This window comes from Hypanus sabinus, chromosome 5, assembly GCF_030144855.1.
Source record: "Hypanus sabinus isolate sHypSab1 chromosome 5, sHypSab1.hap1, whole genome shotgun sequence".
NCBI lineage: Eukaryota > Metazoa > Chordata > Chondrichthyes > Myliobatiformes > Dasyatidae > Hypanus > Hypanus sabinus.
Window position 1 is genome coordinate 18,017,582 of NC_082710.1, and position 22,312 is coordinate 18,039,893.

Consider the following 22,312-nt stretch of genomic DNA (forward strand, 5'->3'; position numbering starts at 1 on the left):
AGACACTGACATGCAGATGACCAGATGCAAAGGTCTAAACTATAATTTGTTGTTGCTTTTTTTTTGTGAAATAATAGGGACATACACTACTGTTCAAGTCTTAGGCACAAGTAAAAATTTCTTTAAAGTGACGATGCTTTCAAAAATAATTAATGGAAAATTTCTAAATATCAACAATTTACTCTAAAGAGCAATAAACAGCAAAAAACTAAATCAAATCAATATTTGGTGTGACCATTCTTTGCCTTTAAAACTGCATTAATTCCCTTTGGTACACTGCCCTGCAGTTTTATAAGAAAATCAGCTGGTGTCTCCAAGATGTCTCCAAACCTCTTGGAGAATTTGCCACAGTTCCTCTGCAGATTTTGAGTGTTTTGCTTGCTTCTGTCTCTCCAGGTCATCCCAGACAGCCTCGATGATGTTGAGATCAAGCTCTGTGGAGACCATACCATCTGACACTAATTTTAAAAATCTAGGATGCCTAAGACTTTTGCAGAGTATTGTAGAACACAGCACTGATCATTTTATAGAACTTAACATCATACAGATTATAATTTATCATTCAAACTCGTCTGCTGAAATTAAACCTCTGCATCTGATGTTTACAGGTCACGGATAGTTAATGTGAGATAGTTCCTAATTTGTTTTGGATTGCATTGCAAAAGTGTGTTCTAATTAGGAAAGATGCATATGTAGAACCAGCTCTGGTGAAGTATAATCTGTCACCCCTGGATACAGAGGCTCTGGATCCTGGAGCTTTTGAATCGTGTTCAAACACAATGGGGTCAAATTTAGGGCAGATATAATTTGGAATAAAACAGAAAATGCTGGAAGTGTTTAGCCAGTCGAGTAGCAATTATACAGAGATACAAAGTTTTTTTCAGTGTAGTTCCTGTCATTAGAATTTGGAAATGGATTGGAATTAGCTCCTGCTCTGCTATTGTGCTCCGTTCTTGCCTTAAAATGTTGGGACATAGAGAGACTGCATCCTTTCTATATTCCCCCGAGTTATGGCACAACTCCCACTGCTAAGAAATGGTACTGGAACCTGGTGACAGTATACACGCAGAGAAAATGTACAAACATCATTTACTTGCAGAGGGAATTCCTAGTCTTAATGTTTAATTACCTCAAATCCCTTTAGCAATGTAGATTTTCAGGGATAGATAAGAATCCCTGCCAACCATTACTAGAAACAGCACAAATTCTGCATTTAAATAGCCCATATATAGGTTAATTTACTATGAGTCCCTACCAAAATTTGCTGCAAGCTTTGAAAAGTGAGTGAATCTAAAGCAAAATCTCTTTACATTCAGTCAAAATACAATATTAGCAGAGAAAACTGAGGAAACTTAGGGACAGGGCAGTGCTGCATTTCCAAATCTTTTTCATCCTTTTCAGTAATCTGGCTTTCTCAGGAAAAATCAGATCATTAGCTCACCTTAACATTTTCAATCAATTTGAAGTAACATATTGCAAAGAAATATCTGACACCAGCTGTAACAAACCTTCCCGGGGGAGAGTAATGACTAGTAACCTTGCCAAAACTACAGGAGTACAAACTGACATTCATTTCATTATCTGCCCACTTCCATGTCCAAAGGACTGCTTCAGGCAATTCCCGATGGCCATCCGAAAACCCAATTTAAATGTGAAAATGGCCCTTTTGCCTGTAGGGACAAATCAGCACTTGTTTCTAGCTGACGTGACATTACTTGTGTGACTCAGAGGGGAGATTAGGAATGTTAATGTTCGCTTCTACCAGTTTATACTTCACCCACCCTGATGCCAAGTGTAAGTTATACAACACAGCATGGAGATTAATGAGCCTTACTTGCAACTATGGTGCATTGCCATCATTAACTTCGTTGGTTACAGAATCATTTGGGCCGTGAATCAGAAGCACCGATCTCGGCATCTAATTGCCTAGACTTGCTCCAGCTTGAGAATCGAGAACTGGGAGCACTAATTTGCCAAGTTTATCATTATGTAGCTTAATTGTGATATTCTTTTGGAGAACGGATAAAGGATCAGATAAACCCAGCCTACACTTCATTTGGAGTTTGAGATGATATGAATTGCTGTCAAAGTATAGTGGAGAGCATTCTGACTGGTGACATCACAACCTGGTACAGAAACTCCACTGCACAGGATTGTAAGAGGCTGCAGGACTGTAAACTCAGCCAGCTTCATTGTGGGCACGGCCCTCCCCACCTTCAAGAGGTACTGTCTCAGGAGGGCTACATTCATGACTAAAGTCCATCATCATGCTCTCCTATTATTACTACTATCAGGGAGGAGGCACAGGAGCCTGTACACCCACACTCAGTGATTCAGCAACAGCCTCCTCCTCTCTGGTATCAGATTTCTGCATGGTCTATGAACCCATGAACATTACCTCATTATTCTGTTTCTTGTGCTATTTAGTTACTTTTGTTTTTTTTAAAAATTTTTTTGTAGTTTATTTTTTATTGAAGTTCATCATCAAACAAACATTTCCATAAGATGTATTTCAGATAGTGTGTGTGTGTGTGTGTGTGTGTGTGTGTGTGTGTGTGTGTGTGTGTGTGGTTTTTTTTACAGCATATTCATTGATTTGTGAGGATAAAATCAGGCCTATGAGGTGTTATGGAGTTAAACCATTTTTCCCAGAATTAATCAAATTGTTCTGATAGTAATTTTAGATCTTTGCATTGAACTGCTGCAGCAAAACAATAAATTTCAGGACATGTAAGTCAGTGATAATAAATCTGACACAGGTTCTGGCTCCTGACATTCTAGTTAGCAAGACCCTCAGTAAGTGAAGATTTTGGAACTTTTATTTTCCACACCGTGGTCTCGGCCACATGCCTAATGTTCTGGATTAAAATAAATCATCAGCTTTTCCACAAGATCCATGTGGGAACAGAAGTAAACCATTCAGCCCCTCAAATTTACTTCACCATTCAATAGGATCACGGATGATCTGCTAACTCTCAAGTCTGTTTTTATACCCTGTCCATAACTCTTGATTATCTTCCTGATCAGAAATCTTGTCCAACTCAGTCTTAAATACACAAAGGGACTCTGCCTCCAGAGTTCTCTGTAATGAGGACTTACAGCAGACTTAAGGAAAAAATTACCAAATTTTCAACTCATCTCAGCATTTACCCTTTTCCCTCATATCAATCTTATCTGCCTTTGAAAATGAGATCACCCCTTACTCTTTGAAGAATGTGTAGAGTACCTGTTTAATCTTATCTTGTATGATAATGCACCATATCTGGGATCAGGTCCCTTAAGGGTGTTAAAGCCTGGGGTGGTAATGGGGACAAGCTCCCACTACCTATTGAATGCTTCCAATGATGTGAGCCTCAAATAGCCTCTGACAACCAAGTCCAGTTCCCGGCCTTCACGTGTAGCTTGGCTAATGAGCCTAGCGCAACAGTTTCTACTGACAGGAGAAGGGGCAAAGGTGGATTACTGTTGCCTTAAAACCAGCTCCTTTGGGCAGATGGGGTCTTCGGCTGTGGTTGGCAGCTCATCTAGGAGAAGGAAAGCTCTGATCTCAAAACCTTCACAGACTTACAGCTATAACCACTCACAGGGAAGGATTCAGGAGTAAACGCCCGATGGAAAAATCGGGACCTGGAGTCCCTAAGGTAGACCTACGTTGAGTTCAACGCAGACTGGCAACTCCTGCGACGCTGCTGGTGCTGAACTATATCAGTCTCTGCTGTTCCTTTGGGTTCATCAGATGCATGAAGAGGGGGAGCCTGCTACATGGGCAACAGCTTGCTCCCCATATCGTACTGCCCTGGCTTGCTTATCTAAACAGCTAGGATGACACATCCATGGTCAACCGTGTCCAATGGAGGTGTCTGCTGGGATCAAATTGATAAAACTTCCCTACACTGCACCCTGTGAGATACCATTTTTCTTTAACTAAGAGGACCAATATTCTTAGCTTCTTCGTTTAGTTTTAGCTTTTAAATCAAATGACCATTGAGCAATGATTCTGTCTGACTGGTGCTTCTAGAAGCTGTGAAGAAATATAATCCCATCCAAGGATCACAGCTGGAGTTGTTCATCACTAATTAAGTCACCTCTGCTTGTTTTAGCCCACCACCTGCTTTTAATGGCAATGTTATTGTTTCTTGCCCTGCATTGCCCTCTTTTCAACTAAACCATGGCGCCTGATGTGTAAAGAAGGGTCAATAACTATTAATAGCCCTTTTAAAAGGCAGTCCTGGTGAAGGGTCTCGGCTCAAAACATTGGCTGTTTACTCTTTTCCATAGATGCTGCCTGGCCTGCTGAGTTTTGTGTGTGTAACTGTATTCTTACCCAGATGCCAAAACGGGAACAAGTGCATTTTTTTTACCTCGGCTTTCAGACAATCACAGAAGAACTCATACAATAAATGACTAACAGTGATGATCTTACCTATGAACTGATTGGCATATGAAGCACTCAGACCAAACTGCCTTTCCAGGTACTTGCCCAGAAAAGCGGCAAAGCCACTGATAGCAGCCACCTCCATGCAGGCGGAGAGCACAACGCAGGTGAAGACCGGGTTCATCAGCAGCTGCTTGGTTACTTGCGGAATCGCTGGGAAAAAAAAATCAATAAAACAGAATAAGAAAGAGCAACATCTATTTTTTAAGGAAGAAGAAGCTTGAATTTGTTAAATCATAAACACAAGAGATTCTGGAGATGTTGGAAATCCGGAGCAAAGCACACAAAATGCGGGAGGGACTCAACAAGGCAGGCAGCATCTACAGTGCTGTGCAAAAGTCTCAGGCACATACATCGAAGAGTCAAAAGGTTCAAAGGTTCATTTATTATCAAAGTCTGTATCCATACACAATGCTGAGATTCATCTTCCCCAGGTAGCCACAAAACAGAGGAAGAGCATGAAGATCGATCAGAGAAACATCAACCCCTAGGGCCCCCCCACAAAAAAACGGCAGCCCGATCATCAACCCCCAAACCTCCCCCCCGTGCAAAATGCAACAAGAACATTAACCCCTCCCCTCAAACAGCAAAACGGAAAATGTGTAGTGGAAAAAAACAGAATATAAGAACTGTAAGTCTGAAAAGGTCCACAGTCCACATATGCAATAGTCTAATCCTTAAACACAGAACCCTATAGTAGGGTGCCTAAAGCTTTTGCACAGTATTGTAGTAATTGTTTGCATTGCACTGTACTGCTGCTGCAAAAATTAACATTATATAGTGATGATCAACCTGATTATGAAATGGTGCTCTACGGTGTACTGAGAGCGATAAAGGGGCAGGAAGAGGGGAGTCATGATTGGAAAAAGGGGACAGGAGGGTGGTAGAAGTGGGAAACATCAGAGAGACTTTTTGTAATGATCAATAAACCAATTGTTTGGAATCAAATGACACTGCCTGGTGTCTCAGGGTTGGGTGTGTCTGCACCCGCACAATCCACAGTCCCTGGTGTTCCACAAATTTCATGACCCTCACTATATATATATGTACACACACGCACGCATGTATATATATATGTGCCTAACTCATTTGCACAGTACTACAAGGAAAGGAATAAGCAGTTAACAATGTGGGACAATACACTTCAACAGGACCATTTTTGAGTCCTACTGAAGGGACTCGGCCTGAAGCGTCAACTCTCTAAAGATGCTGCCTGATCTGCTGAGTATTCCAGCATTTTGTGTGTGTAAATGAGATCATTGGAAATATTGTGAACAGCAGATGGCACCACAACCCAAGGAACTTTCACAGAGTCGCCAGGAATTTTTCCCCAACCAAAGAATTTGTTTGCCTTCTGATCATATAAGTTTCTCCTTTGGCAGAGCGGAAGATATTTTACTGAGGACCAATGATTTCTGGATTGCTGTAATCTATAATCTAACAAAAAGAGAGGTGCTTCGGAAAATATCACTTCAACTTCATAGTGACGCTGAATCATGAAGTCATAGAACACTACAGTATAGAAAAAGGCCATTCAGTCCGTCTAGCCATGCCATATTGATATTCTATCTGGTCTTATTGCCCTTCATACCCTTCCCGTCTGTGTACAGTACTTACCCCAACTTCACTAAAATGTTGCAGTTGAACCCACATCAATCACTTCCATTGGCAGGTTGTTCCACAGACTCACCACCCGTGAAGGTGTTTCCCCGCAAATATTTCAACTTCGGTGGAAAAAACAGCTAGCACTTAACCTACCTCTGCCTCTTATAACTTTGCATACCTCTATCAAATATCTTGTCATTCACCTACACTCTAGGGAAAAATGCCCTAACCTATTCAATCTTTTCCTTTAACTCAGATCCTCAAGCCCTGATAACATACTTCTAGTTTTTCTCCTGTACTCATTCAATCTATTTGTTATCTTTCCTGTAGTTAGGTGACCAGAACTGCACACAATACTCCAATTTAGCCCTCACCAACATTTTATGTACCTTCAACATAAATATCTCAGCTCCTCTATTCATTGCTCTGATTTATGAAAACAAAATTATCAAACCATTACAAACATTTACTTGTTTACCATCATCAAATAAGATTACAGTATGATTGAATAGTAACATTCTTGGAATTCCAAAATGATGATTTGTCTGGAATGATAACAAGTTTTGCTATTGTGGCTCCCTGTGGTTAAAGTTCATCTCTGCTGCTTAGAAATTAATTTCTAATATATGGAGCCTATTAGAATAGAGGGCTATGTGGTAGGGAAATTCTAGAATAGGTTACATGGTCAGCACAACATTGTGGGCCGAAGAGCCTGTAAAGTGTTGTAGATTTCTATGTTCTATGTTAGAAATAATATAAAGTGGTTAGGACATGTTTGTACTGGAAACTCTTGACATACCTGAGCAACAAATGGAGCTCCAGGCAAAATACTACACCCAACATATCTAGCTGAGAGTTCTATCCTGATTATGTTGTCGTGGAAATGTTGAAGATTGCCACGGGAAACAGCCAGATCATTTGCACCATGAACAGAGAAATGACAGATTGAGGAAAGTGCACTTTGGAGATCAAATGTAAAGAGAAAGTATGTTGTTAATAGCAGGCTCTTAACAGTGTTGATGCACAGAGGGATCTAGGGGTCCACGTTCATGGTTCCTGAAAGCGGCTGCTCAAGTTGATAGGTTGGTTAAGAATAAAAGGTGTATGGGATACGCCTTCACGAGGCTCTGAGTTATGTTGCAGCTTTAAAAATGAGAGTGTTGCATAGAATTCTGTCCATCCATTATAGGAAGGGTGCCGGGGTTTTGAAGAGATTTACCAGAATGTTGCTGGAATTAGAGGCATGGGTTATAAGGAGAGGTTTGGCAGACTAGGGCTGTTTTCTCTGGGATGGCGGAGGCTGTGGGGAGAGCTGATGAATGATAAACTGGTGAGATGCACAGTTAGTGTACACAGCCGGTATCTTTCTCCCAGGGTCAAAATATCTAACAGTAGAGAGCGTGCATTTAAGGTGAGAGGCAGAAAGTTTAAAAGAGATGTGCGGGGAAAGTTTCTGTTTTCACTAAGTGCCGTGGGTGCCTGTCACGAACTGCCAGTGGTGGTGGTGCAGGCAGAGGTGATAGGGTTGTATGAAGCTCTTCAATAGGCACATGAATATAAAAATGGACGAATATAGTCCATGATGAGGCAGAATGGTTTCGTTTAATTTGGCATCACTAGTTTAGTTAGTTCAGCACAACATCCTGTGCCAAAGGACCTGTTCCTATTCTGTACTGTTCCTTATTCTCATTCTCTGTTATAAGAGCAGAAAGTTCAATTTATTATCAAAGTACATATACGTCACCATTTACAGCCCTGAGGTTTACTTCCTTGTAAGCAAACTCAATAAATCCATAGAATAATAACCATAACAGAATCAATGAAAGACCACACCAACTTGAGTGTTTAATCAGTGTGCAAAAGACAACAATTTGTGCAAATACAAAAAGAAAGAAAGTGAGTCCGCTGGTCGAGGGAACATTTCAATGATGGGACAAGTGAAGTTGAGTGAAGTAAGACAAGTCCAGCAGCACAATACCCAGCATAACTTCGAGCAAAATATTAATTCTTTACCATGGAATCATGTTGTTGCTTTACACATTAACAGTAAAATTCAGGGTGCTTCATGTGAGTATCAGTGAACACATTTGATATCAAACAATAAAACTAAGTACCAGAGCAAGTGAGCAAAGAGTTATGTTTTAAGAAGTGCCTTATTGAAAGGGACTGAGGTAAAGGAACAGAGTCACACAGTCATACAAGAATGAAACAGGCCTTTGTCCCATCATTACATTCTGACCATTGAACTTATTGAAACTCATCCCAGGTATCAGAACTTGACCACAGAGTCTCTGAAGACACAAGAAACTGGAGATGCAGAAATCTGGAACAAAAATCAAGGAGCATCTGTGGGGTTAGGGGAAAGAATTGCCAATATTTTGCATCAAGAACCCTCACTCCCTTCAATCTGACTCTGTACCCTTTTTCCTTGTCTGTTTCGCTCTATCACCTATCAGCCCCTGCTCCATCCCCTCCCCCTTTATACTAGCTATTTGCCCCCTTCATTCTCAGTCCTAACGCATGGTTACCCCCTGAATCATCGACAATTCTTTTTTCCTCCATAGATGCTGCTTGACCAGTTGAATTCATCCAGCCACTTACTTTCTGCCCTCTACTCTGTGATGCCCTTTCAACCCATGCACCCATCCAGATTCTCAGGGAGAAATTGCAAAGCTGAACGTCTTGGCAACTGAATACAAATTAGATTCAAGGCAAAGCAAGAGCCCAAAGTGAATGGAGTGCAGATATCTTGGAGAAGCACAGGAACAGAGGAGAATCCAGATCAAGGAAAGGCAAAGGTCAGGACGTAGTGGTATGAACAAAGCACAAATAGTATGCGCTTTCAGGCTCTTGGGTCTCCTTCTCAATGGATGAGGGAGGAAGAGCGCATGTCCAGGTTGGGAGGGGTCTTTGATTTTGCCAGCTGCTTTACCAAGGCAGTGAGAAGCGTAGGCAGAAGGGGCTGGGTTTTGTTTTGTGACGTGCTGAGCTGTGACCCCAGCTGTCTGTAGTTGCTTGCAGTCACGTGCAGTTGCCAGACCAAGTAGACGTGTGGAGCAGGAGGAGGGTCTGGGCAGTCCGTACCGTGGATCGCCTGGGAAACAGAAGGCGGGGCTCATGGAAAGGGTGAGCCTGGTCAGAGCACAAAAGATGAGAGGGAGATTGCAGAGAGGGGAAGCGTCACAGCAACTTTAGAGCAAGATTGGCCTGATCTCTAGTGATGGGGACAAAAGCAGCAACAGCAGATGACCAGCTGAGCTACAAAAGTGCCCCTGAGCTTAGGATACTTGTTAGAGGTGAAGTTGGGGGAATGAAGCTTAAAATGACTCTGCTTGCAATTTGGGGCATAGATAGAGCAAACGCAAGCGGGCTTCTTTCCACCGAGATTGGACAAAACTGGAACTAGAGGTCATGGGTTAAGGGCAACGGGTGAAATATTTCAGAGGGACATTAGGAAAAACTTTTTTTACTCAGAGGTTGGTGAGAATGTGGAACAAGCAGCCAACAAAAGTGGTGGATGCAGGCTCGGTTTCAACATTTAAGAGAGTTTTGGATAGTTACATGGATGGGAGGGGTATAGAGGGCTATGGTCATGATGCAGATTGATGAGACAAGGCAGCATAATAGCTTGGCATGGACTAGATGGGCCAAAGGGCCTGATCTACACTGTATTGTTCTATGATTCTAAATAAAGTTGGAAGTTACATTTACATTCCAGGACTTTGCAGGAATGTTAACAGCTTGACATTGGAAGCTGAGGCCCAATTAGAGTCAGACTGTCATAGAGCAATACGGCATTGATACAGGCCCTTTAAAGAGATAAGGCGTGGACATAGGAAATTTTGGACTAGCTGGATAGCACGGTGGTCAGCATGAACTCAGAGGGCTGAAGGGCCTGTATCAATGCTGCATTGCATGATGACAGTCTGCATGAACTCCAGCGGTTCTTGTACAATACTGTGCCAAAGCCTTATGCACATCTATACAACTTGTGTGCCTACAACTTTAGCACAGTACTGTATCAGTCAATGTGCAGCACAGAGTGAGTTTGTAAATCTGGCGGGAGCAAAAAATGTTGGGAGTAGTGAGGATGGAGTGTCATGGGAGGGGTATGGGACAGGTGGCAGAGAAGGAGTGCCAGGGGTATGTGTTGGCGTGGGTGCAGACACACCCAGCCCTGAGTCACCAGGCAAGGTCATTTGATTCCAAACAATTGGTTTATTGATCATTACAGAATGTCCCTCTGGTGCTTCCCGCTCCCTCCCCTTTCCCTTCTCCTCTCCCAACCATGATTCCAGTCTCTCTGCCTCCTTCCCACTCAGTCCACAATAGAGACCCATATCAGAATCAGATTTATCATCACTCACATGTCATGAAAATATTTCTTTTGCAACAGCAGTACAGTGAAACACATAAAATTACCACAGTACTGTGCAAAAGTCTTAGGCACCCTAGATATACATAGGTGCCTAAGACTTTTGCACAGCACTGTATCTATCAAAGTGATTGTTAGATGATGCTATTGTGCCTGCCTCAACCATTTCATCTAGTAGCTGGTTTCATATACTCACCACACGTTGTGTGAATATTTTATTTAGTAAGATCCAGATCTGATAAAGAGCGGCTAAACCAGTTGCACTACATTTAAGGACTAATGGTGACACCAACGTACTTGGCAGAAAATAATACCTTATTTCTCCTACTTAATATCCATGCAATAAATTGTTGTTCAGCAAATCATAAAAAAAAATTAAGACATAGAAGTAAATTCATCATTTTATTCCTTGACAAGAACTTTAGAGTATTCATACAGTGAAATGATGTTGGTTGTAATTTAACCTCCGATAATAATCTGTTATGCAATTAGTTAACTATTATTTTTTTTAAAAAAACTGGGTAGAAGGGAAGTTTACTCAGTGACAGATGCAGTATCAGAAGGCCTGCCATGATATTCCACTGAGTCTGATGAGATGACACAGCTGCTGCTTTGTTTTAGGGGAAGGCTGTTGCCAGAAGCTGACCCTTTCTAAAGTAATTTGCCACTCAATCAATAATGCACTTTAATCATTTCCCATTTTATGTTCCACACAACCAGTGCAGCCGGGAGACCCGTTGTGAAGGTGTAAACTGGTCAGAGTACTTTAAACATAACACACCTCCCCGGGGATAAGGTTAAGTGAAAACATTTTCCCCTTTTCCCGCACCGGCTTTACTCTCAATCTTATTACTGTTATCAAATTCGGAAATCCCTTTAGCAGTAATTCCATTTGTCTAATCTACGAAGTATTACTGAAAAATGTTTACTTATTATTCAAAACTGAAAGGACAAAGCTGGTCTCCGAATGTTTCTTTTAAAGGGATGCATACATCTTTTTTGCAATTCTGCAGAATATCTTCAATTCTAATTTAGGTAAATTTAAATCTATTTAAAATGAGAATGCATATCAGAATCAGAATCAGGTATATGTTGTGAAATTTGTTGTCTTTGTAGCAGCAGTACAATGCAATACACAATAATAGACGGAAAAATGTGAATGCATAGTTAAATTAAATAAATAGTGCAAAAATAGAAATAAAGTAGTGAGGTAGTGTTTACGGGTTGAATGTCCATTCAGAAATTTGATGGCAGAGGGGAAGAAGCTGTTCCTGGAATGACTGACAGTGTGCCTTCAGGCTTTTGTACCTCCTCCTTGATGGTAACAATGAGAACAAGGCACGATCTTGATGATGGATACTGCTTTTTTGTAAAGGTGGGGGGGGGAGCACCTATACCGAGGCAGCACATCAGCACAGAGATTAGTGTAATGTTATTACAGTGCCAGTGTCCAGTAACCAGGGTTCAATTCCCACCTGAGTGTAAAGAGCTTGTCGTTCTCCCCGTAACCACACGGGTTTCCTCTGGGTTCTCCAGTTTCCTCCCACATTCCAAAGAAGTATGGGTTAGTGTCAATAAATTGTGGGCATGTTATGTGGGTGCCAGTCACATGGCAATACTTGCGGGCTGCCCCCAGCACATCCAAAGACAGTATTGGTTATTGATGCATATAACATATTTCACTGTATTGTATGTTTTGATATTTCAATGTACATTTGACAAATAAAACTAATCTTTACAATACATTCTGCCGAATAACGTGTTATTGTACTCTCAGTTGTGCTGACTCTTAAACTTGCTCTAAGTTCAACCTAACCCTTGTTTCTCCCATACTCCTCCATTTTTCTTTCATCCATATATGAACGTAAGATATAAGAGCAAACATGTGCCTATCTAAGTATTTCTTAAATATGCCTAATATATCTACCTCTACCACCACCCTGGCAGAGCGTTTCAAGCACTTCCCACTCTCTGTGTAAAAATAAATTACGTCATTTTAAAATTATGTCCCCTCATATTAGCCATTTTTGCCCTGGGGAGAAGGTCTCTGGCTGTCTACTCAGTCTATGCCTATCAAGTCCCCTCCCATTCTGTTTCTCTCCAAAGAGAATAGCCTTAGCTCGCTCAACCTTGCCTCATAAAGCATGCTTTCCAATCCAGGTGAATCTCCTCTGCACTCTCTCTAAAACTTCCACATCCTTCCTATGACCAGAGCTGAACACAATACCCCAAGTGCAGTCTAACCAGAGTTTTATACAGTTGCAACAATACCTCATGATTCTTGAACTCATCTCACTGCTTTTGAACTCAAAAGAAGTAAGCACAAAAAATTCCTTTGTAACTGATCTGTAGTTCCAGTCACAGGAAGAGAATAAGACCATTCGGCCCTTTGAGCAAATCAATCAAATCATGGTTTATGTGCATTACAACTTCAAACAGGAACTTTTGCTCCATAATACTTTGATATTCTAACTAAAGGCAAGTGCCAGTTTTGAAAAACTTTAAAATAATCAGCATACTCAGAATATTGCAGCTGGAGTGAAATATCTTCACTCCCCAGTGTGTGAAGAAGTTCCCTGAGTTCACTACCCTTGTTCTGCTTTTAAGTCTGTTCACCATCTGCAGGTTCTCTTCTCCAAAGGAAACTATCTTTCATTTTCTACACCTTGAGTGGATCGTACCTTGACTCCTGGGAAGTAAGGTGTGATCTAGTCAGGGTGTAGGAAATGACAGGTGTCCAGGTAGGTCGATGCAACCCACCCTAATTATTTAATCTATTAAACATGCATGCAGCAATAGTTGAACACTGAGTGCAGCAACAAAGCAGTTAAAATTGGAACCATCATCTGATGCAACTTGTTGTCTGAGCAATATATTTCAACACACCGCCTAAACAGACTTCCCTTTGTTCAAGGCTCTAATGCTCAATAATTGGCCTGATAAATCATGCAGGCCAGGAGTTGTCATCACCAGGATACAATCACCTGACATCTGCACTATATGACTATAACTGTCAGACACAGATAACTTCTAGTTGATGGTAACAGAAGTCCTGACTACCAACTGCCAGCGAGGATCACACCTACTATCTCTTCAAGCAGGTGTTGGACTGTTTCAATAATGGGAATATGATTGGACTCATTGCACAACTGGCTTTGCAACACTGTTAACAAGGCCTCGTGGCTGTAAAATGCAATTGGCTGATACCTACAGAGAATTAAAATGCAGGCAGCAGCACAGGAAGCACTTTGAATTGTCAGGCCATCAGAAATAGCAAAAGCAACTTGTGGCAGTACTTGATGAGTAATTGGGAAAGCCCGTTTCAAAACCACAGACAGAAGAGTGGAAAGGAAATGATCCTGAGTTGATTGATGAATGCTTTAACTTCCTGTAAACAACCGGCTGTTAAAAGAATTAAGTTAATTGGCCAAATTACCAACATAAAAGTCATTTGGGACCAGCTGCAAACCACTGACAAGATGTTATCCCACAAACTTACCACTGTGCTCTCTTCAACACAATTCTCAAAGTGGTAGTATGGACATAGTGGAGATCTATGGAATGCTGCATTTTTAGTGTCTTGACAACATCAAGAATAAAAGTAAACGATGGCTTCATTCTAATGCAGAGCTGCTTTTTGATGTTCATTGCATTATGTGTGCATTCCTAGGGTTTGTCTTTCATCTAGGCCTCTTCCTATATGTGATCCTGCAGAATCTTTTGTCTTTATATTTTTCACCCAGAGATCAGTCAATATTTTGAATGAGCTGCCAGAAGGAGTAGCTGAGGCAGCTAAATTAACAACATTTTAGAGGTACTTAAACAGATACATGTACCGATAGGGAAGGCGTAGCAATTTGGCCAAATGCAGAGAAATGGGGATTTTGCTTGGCATGTTGCAGTTAGGACAAATGGCCTGTTTCTACACTGTATAGTTCTATTTTAAAAAAACATATTATATCAGAGTACCAAGCCCTCATCCCTAACTAACTTTCTGACCAATCATGGTCACTTGGAGGGAAAAATGAGGGACACACTATGCACAACATCTAGCCACTGCCAAACTGGTGAACGAATTTAAGACCGTAAGATATAGGAGCAGAATTGGGCCATTTGGCTCATTCAGTCTGCTCTGTCATTTCATCGTGGCTGATCCATTTTCCCTCTCAGCCCCAATCTCCTGCCTTCTCCCCGTATCCATTCATGCCCTGAGCAATCAAGCATCATTCAACCTCTGCCCTAAATATACTTAAAGACTTGGCCTCCACAGCAGCCTGTGGCAAAGAATTCCACAGATCCACCACTCTCTGGCTCAAGAAATTCCTCCTCAGTGCTGTTCTAAATGGGCACCCCTCTATTCTGAGGCTTTGTCCTCCGGTCTTAGACTCCCCACCATAGGAAACATCCTCGCCATGTCCACTCTATCAAGGTTTTTCATCATTCAGGTGAGTAGTGGCCCAGAGCCTTCAAATGCTCCTCATACAACAAGCCTTTCAATCCTGGAATTATTGCTTAGCTTCTGCTCAAAATGATTAACTCCCAATGTACACAACCAACTGACGTGTGATGATTATCACCAAAATAATTCCACTGAAATTGATGTGGCTGTTTATATAACTGCACCATGAGTTAAGCATGTCAGTACGATATATGGTTTTCTAACTGAAAAGTAAGGTTCATAAACTATTACCTCTCAGGTATTCTGTGCACGTGGCCTCACTGCTTTGTTTGCCCTCTTTGGTTTTATTGGCTTCGGTGGTAAGCTTTGGCTGGTCCTTGTATCCTTTGTTTGGGAGCATGGGCTGCTGCGAACTTTTGCTCAGTGAGTCATGCTTCTTCGGCATGGCCTGAGGAAATCCAAACATAAACAGGGACGAGAAGAACAGAAGCCCGGCACAAAGGAGGAAGCCAGCCCACCAAGCACCAATCCATCGGGGATCGTCTGGGGTGATGTCCAATTTGGCTGAAAGATGAATTAATAATAATCAGAGGAAATTGCAACAAATCATCACCATCTAATGTCACGTCTGATGTTGGTACAACAAGTAAAGTTAACTCCTTTGTAGACCTTAATTCAAAGGGATAGTGTGTTGCCTTTAAGGTATTTGTTTAGTTTATTATATTTTCGCTTTAGGAATTCATTTGTTATCGTTTTCTAGTTAAAGTTAAGGTTGTTTAAAGTAAATTCGTTGTCTGTGATATATCGCGGCATGCGATGACATCACTCCCGGTTTTGCCGCGTCTTGTGGGAAAATACCGGTTTGGAGAAACGGGAAGGTGGGGGCTTATGTGTGCAGGATTAGCATGAGAAAAGTTTTCTTTCTACGCACTAGAAACATTAGTGAAGCAACGCCATAAGTTCATGAGATAATCGATATGTTGAATTAAAAATGTTATCGCTGATTCTGTTAAAAGTAATGATCATTGATAAAGTTTATGTTTTTTGTTATTTAAAGAGTTGCGGATAGTTTGTGTTGAAGTGTATTTAAAGCCAGTCGATGGCGTAGGTAGATTCTGACTGTATGTTGCACTTTAATGTAATATAGTTGTTGTAGTTTTACTTTTGCAAGTATTTATGATGTAAATGTGATGTCAAGAAGGAAACAAATACTGTATATATTTTATATTGTTTTATCAACAGTTTTCACCATACATTAATGTGGAAGAGTGAACAGTAAACGGTTAATCTTACTGGGACTGCCTCATTGATTGGTTTATGCTTGGTCTTTAGTTCAGAGTTCTTTTACACCTGTGCGAGAACACTACAGATAGAAAATATTAACTCTTTATTCCCCTCTATAGCTGCTGCCTGACTTTGAGTTCATCCAGCATTTTGTACGCATTACTCAAAGTTACATATTCTTGTAACTTCTCTGATATGCAATGCTATATTACAATAGATACTCACATTTCTTTCTTTCCCTCCTCACTTCCTTTCAGTACCTGCTAGCTTTACCTCACCAAATCACACAAACTGCAAGCTTACTAACTATGGTCCAGAGACTTGAGGACATAATCAAGACTTGAAATAAGGATTTGTGCCTATTGCAGGAAATTGGGATCAGCACAGACAAGGTGGACCAAAATGGCCTGTTATTGTGATGTATTATTCTGTGGAGAGTAAGAGAATTATTGAGGGAGCACTACACTGTTGAAGGTATCACCTTGCAGATGTTAAATTTGTGAAACTTCCAATACGGAACGAGGCGATTTCTCTGGTATTTTAACCAGCACTTACCTCTGAACCAGCACCACTAGAACAGATAACTAGGTCATTTATCACTTTATTGGAGCACACTGTCCAGATTGGCTGTTGCATGACCCACATTACAACAGTAACCACACTGATAAATAAGTAAGTCACATCTTGAAGTTGTTGAGGTGCTACACTAGATAGATCAAAGACATTTTCTTAACTATCTAACTCTGTAAATTTCTCCATTTTGTTCCTGGGTCAAGCGGGCTGGCGATCTTCTCTCAGGGTTCCAGAAAAGATGTTCTTGAAACCATTTTGGTTCAGTATAATCAGATCTATGGAGTCATAGATTGCAACAGCAATACTCCAGGAAAACAGGCTTTTCCTATCCATATACTTATCCAAATGTCTTTAACATGTCATCATTCTATCTGACTCAACTACTTTTTCTTATATCTCATTTCATAATGTTTATAGGCTTCCTTCTCTTTGGGGAGGTGATCATTTGATAGACCTCATGCAAGTCTAACATTCCAAGACCAGATGATCTTGAAACTATTCACACAAGGTAGGACCTGTGACTTTGGTGACAGTGTATTGCCTCAGGTGTACTGTTAACTTAGCAGGTTGAGAAAGAAAGTGTGACTTCCCTTCTCGCACAGGGAAGCGAACATCCTGACATTCAGTACATCAGGTCCGAACGTTAATTTTCCGATGCTCTCAATGGCCGCACAAACACTTGTTGTAAGGATATATTATTGTTCACAAAACAATTCACGATCGTCCATTCCTCATCCTTTTACCATATCATAAACTGACCTGTGTCAATGAAGATTGCATCCACATAGATGGTGGTGAACAAAGAACCCAGCATGAAGCCGAATGCTGGACCAAACAGCATGGTGGTGAACAAGACACCTGTTCAAAGAAAAGAAAAACCAAAGGTCACTATGGATTTTAAGGCATAAGTTACTTTTACTAGCTGGGATCAGGAGAATATACATGATCCCTTATTGTCAATAAATATAAACTTTCAGTGCTATCCAAACTCAGTCTACAAGAAAGATGTGTGAATTGGAAAATTCTGCATATATTTGTCAATGCCTTGAATTTTCTTAAATGAAGAATCTACTCAGTCTTTCATTTTAACACTAGGGAGTTATAGGGGTGTGTGGGGTGTCAGGGAGGGTTAGCACCACTGGTGGGGGAATGTCACGGCCTTTTCAGGCCGCCGTTAGCCCACCTTTGGTCTCCACCTGGCACTCAGCTCTCACCTGCGGCTCCCTGTAGCTGCTTGCATGCAACAGCGGCCATACCCCGGGCAATGGCTTTGACAAGCCGGCTAAACCAAGTGAGGGTAGCCGATGGGTTTCAAACCCTCGGTGAGATAGGGAGTTGTCTATCCCAGCACGTGAAAACACACTCCAGCGGACTGAGCGGAGAGACCAATGGAAAGTCCAACAGTCAAGAAGGCAGTCTCTGCAAGCGTCGTGGAACGCGTAGAGCATGACAAGACACAGAAGATGTCCTGGTCATCCACTGCGCCTAGTCCCATCTCCAGCCGTCTCGACTCTTGTCTTGCCACTGGATCCAGATGGGAATTGGGAAGAGAGAGTGAGGCTGACTCTGCGCAACTCTCCCTCACTTAAATCCAAATCAAGAGCTAGTCTTGACACCATGATCATCATCATAGTGGTGTCGAGGTCTTCATTGACAAAGATGGACGAACAACCAGGGAGTTTAAGCAGAAATGTTCAAAGCTATTGGTCAGTTTTGGCACAAGTTAAGTCTGCTTGGCTCTGCTTGCAGAAGCTTTAAGTTTAAGTCCAACCCCAGTAACCCAAGTACAAATCTAACCCCACTGCAGTGTCGCCCTGTCAGAGCAAATGAAGCAAAAAGCCTCTCTGCCCTCCAAGCTTCAAATGCAATATAAAGAGGAGCAAGGGGATTAATCACAGTAACAATATAAATATTTACTTCACTATCAGCACTGTTAAAACAACTCTCTGATCATTAACTGACCGGAATGTGTGGGAATATACTGAATGCAAATTAACTGTCACATTTCAGTGGTAACAATGCAAAAATGTTCAACTTTCTCAACTCTCTGAAACCAGCATCATCCCAGCCTCAGTCATCAAGCTATACTAAAATATATATAACATCCTCTATGCTGGGGGGTCCCAACCTGGTGTCTACGGACCCCTGGATTAATGGTATTGGTCCATGGCATAAAAAAGCTCTATGGGTACTAGTGATCGATGTCCTCCTAAATGCTTCAGAGACATGGACAGTTAACAGTGAGCACCGGAAAGACAAGTCAAATGGGGTACCTGAAAAATTCTCCACATCCACAGGCAGGATAAGCAAACCCGTACAATAAAGTGTGACATTCCTGTCATCTCCTAGGAATCTTGGATGTTGGGAACGGCGAGGGTGGAGCCTCCACAGCGGGAGGAGTGTGGGACAGGTGGCAGGGAAGAAGTGCCAAGTGTGGGGTGGCATGGGAAGAGTCTCATTCAGCCCTGAGACACCAGGCAAGGTCATTTGATTCCAAACTATTGGTTTATTGATCATTAGAGAAGGTGTTCCTGCTGCTTCCTGCTCACTCCCTCTCCGTTCCCTTTTCCCACCCATGATTCCCCTCTCCCTGCCCCCTTCCCACTCTCAGTCCACAATAAAGACCCATATCAGAATCAGTTTATCATTACTCATAATAGTCATGAAATTTGTGGGGGTTTTCTGTGGCAGCAGTACAGTGCAATACATGAAATTACCACAGTACTGTGCAAACGTCGTAGGCACCCTAGATATACATAGGTGCCTAAGGCTTTTGTAGATGACTGTACACAAAATTCTAAATTATATTATTAGTGCAAAACGTGAGGTTCCACTCATGGGTTGGTTCACTGTCCATTCAGAAATCTGATTACAGAGGGGAAGACGCTGTTGCTAAAACATTGACTGCATGTTGTCTTCAGTCTCCTGTATCTCGTCTCTGATGGTATTAATAAGAAGAGGCTACACGTTGGGTGACTGTAGCAAAAGCAAGCCCACTGAAAATGATCAGCTTGTGGTTTTGGTTGAGGATGACGTCCTGCTCCCTGGGCTCTCATGCTTGTCCAGTATAACATTATTTCCAACAAGCAAGCTTATCGCACGGTGAGTAACAGTTAAGGTCATGATTGAGTCAACAACAATCATCCATATTATTCATCTGTAGCCTGCATTACACAGTTTTAAACAGCAGTATAAATTAATTGCTAATGATATTTTAATAAAAATTAACTTTTCAGCATTTATTAATATCAATTCTGATTGCTTATTCCTCTACCCTAATACTTTAAGTTTGTTGATGTCTATTTATTGTCTAGTATGAACTAGACACATGAAGCGTGGGTAGAAATGCGAGCAAATTGTAGTTGAGATGTAATCACCGCATGGTTGCAAACGACATCTGTTAGCATCTCAGTAAATAACTGTAACACTTAAACTAAACCTCTTATAACTATTGCAGTTGCACGGTCTGCTGGCTTCTGTTTCTTAAAGTTGGGGTTTTCTGAACTTTTATTATTACACTTAGGCGTTTAGTAACACTATCAAAACTTCTCACCAAAGTGATTACAAGAAATACATCCATCAACAACACTGTCAAATGGCATTATGCATTTTTATGGATGTCAACCTGAAGAAAATATCTGATTGAACCCATGTTACTATTTCAGTATCTTGATGGATTGTGATAATATATATTGCAATGCCAGGGAAAACTGTATACTGAATCTAGTAACATTAGTCATGATGTGAGTAAATAATACTTATGGTTAGAATTTTACCAATAACAATGGTTACCAGTTGGTATTCTGGAGCTATCAATCTGTTGTATCAATAAAGCTACTGAGGATTCTCCAGAAACTGAACTGTTCACTACAGATGAAAGTTTCAATTTTCCATACCATAATGCAATGCTAGATGATCAGCTGTGTAAACTCCTGAGCTTCCTGCTTTACCTCATACTTCTAATGATAATTTTAATGTAATACATATCAATCTTTAAAACTTGTGTAGAACAGGCAATGAAAAAATGGAGTGGATCATGGAAATGATTCTTTCATATGTTTAACAACATGAAAGATTTCTGGAAAGTGAAGGATAACTTCTGCTTGTTGGCAAAACTTTTACAAAGGATACAAACTTGATATGGTGAGCTCAGAGAACCAATCCCAGCCTAACTTTCACGACGTCTTGAATCTTCTTTGGTAATTTTTTTTTAAATAGTCATGTTTTGGGGATGCACTGTTGAGGTATTTGTAACTGAGTGGTTTTGCTGAATAAGGTTTATTTTGCATTTTGGCTTTGTTGTATCTTCTGGCTTCAGGTCTAGCAAACGCTGAAGGTTTCCATGCAGCTTTTCAAGATTTCGTTCTCAAAGTCAGGAATAAGAACAGAATATGCTGTCTGAGTAATTTTTTTTTTAAATTTCATTTTTAAGAGTATGAAATGCTATTGCCTGGAATTTTCTGTAAGACATCCAAAATTCTCTGCGCTAATTCTGCTGTCAACATGAGCAAAAGAAAGTATATGTACAAATGTAGTGAATTAGGTGATTAGATCATCTGCTTTTAGTAACTTCAGTTATAGATAACTAGTATTCAAGCAATTAAGATCTCTCTTCTTCTTATCCAAATGATGCCAAAATTCTTTCATATCTTCTTGAGAAATGCAGAATAACAGTGATTCCAACAAGATGTAATTCTGAGGCTCAGATCTTTCAGCCAGTAATGATGCAATTAAGTTTTAATGAGCTGCATTTGGCTTATTTGGGTAGATTCTAGAAATTAAATTATAAAAAAAAATTAGCTGACCAGGAAGGGGAAGGCAACACAGCACAGCAGCACAAAGGGAGGCGCATTGGAATATCAGAGTCGCTGGCACTCAGCTCCAGTGACCCAGCTCCAGTGGGGGGGGGGGGGGGGGAGAGGTGCATGTGTGTGTGTGTGGAGTTTATATGATTTTCTTGGTACCACATGGCTTTCCTCTGGGCGCTCCCCCCACATATTGAAAGAGTACAGAGAAAAATTACTAGGATGTTGTTGGGACCTGTGGACCTGAGTTATAGGGAAAAGTTGAATAACGTAGAAACACAGAAAACCTACAGCACATTACAGGCCCTTTGGCCCACAAAGCTGTGCCTAACACATCCTTACCTGAGAAATTACCTCAGGTTACCCATAGCCCTCTATTTTTCTGAGCTCCATGTACCTATCCAAAAGTCTCTTAAAAGACCCTATCGTATGCACCTCCACCATCGTCGCAGGCAACCCACTGCACGCACTCACTACTCTCTGATTAAAAAAAACTTACCCCTGATATCTCCTCTGTACCTACTTCCAAGCACCTTAAAACTGTGCCCTCTTGTGCTAGCCATTTCAGCCCTGGGAAAAAGCCTCTGACTGTCCACATGATCAATGCTTCTCATCATCTTATACACCTCTATCAGGTCACCTCTCATCCTCCGCGGATCCAAGGAGAAAAGGCCGAGTTCACTCAACCTATTCTCATAAGGCATGCTCCTAAACCAGGCAACATGCTTGTAAATCTCCTCTGCACGCTTTCTATGGTTTCCACATCCTTCCTGTAGTGAGGCGACCAGAATTGAGCACAGTACTCCAAGTGGGGTCCAACCAGGTCCTATATATAT

General features: G+C 41.2%; 1 protein-coding gene across 1 annotated transcript in view; it reads right to left on the reverse strand.

The window, feature by feature from the left end:
- LOC132393961 (solute carrier organic anion transporter family member 3A1-like) overlaps positions 1–22,312 on the reverse strand; it is a 293,808-nt gene that overhangs the window by 45,852 nt on the left and 225,644 nt on the right. Inside the window, exons 3-5 of the mRNA XM_059969457.1 lie at positions 17,431–17,529; positions 15,106–15,378; positions 4,424–4,588 (exon numbers count right to left, since the gene is read on the reverse strand). Coding sequence (XP_059825440.1) covers positions 4,424–4,588; positions 15,106–15,378; positions 17,431–17,529 — 537 coding nt within the window. The remainder of the gene's footprint in view (positions 1–4,423; positions 4,589–15,105; positions 15,379–17,430; positions 17,530–22,312) is intronic.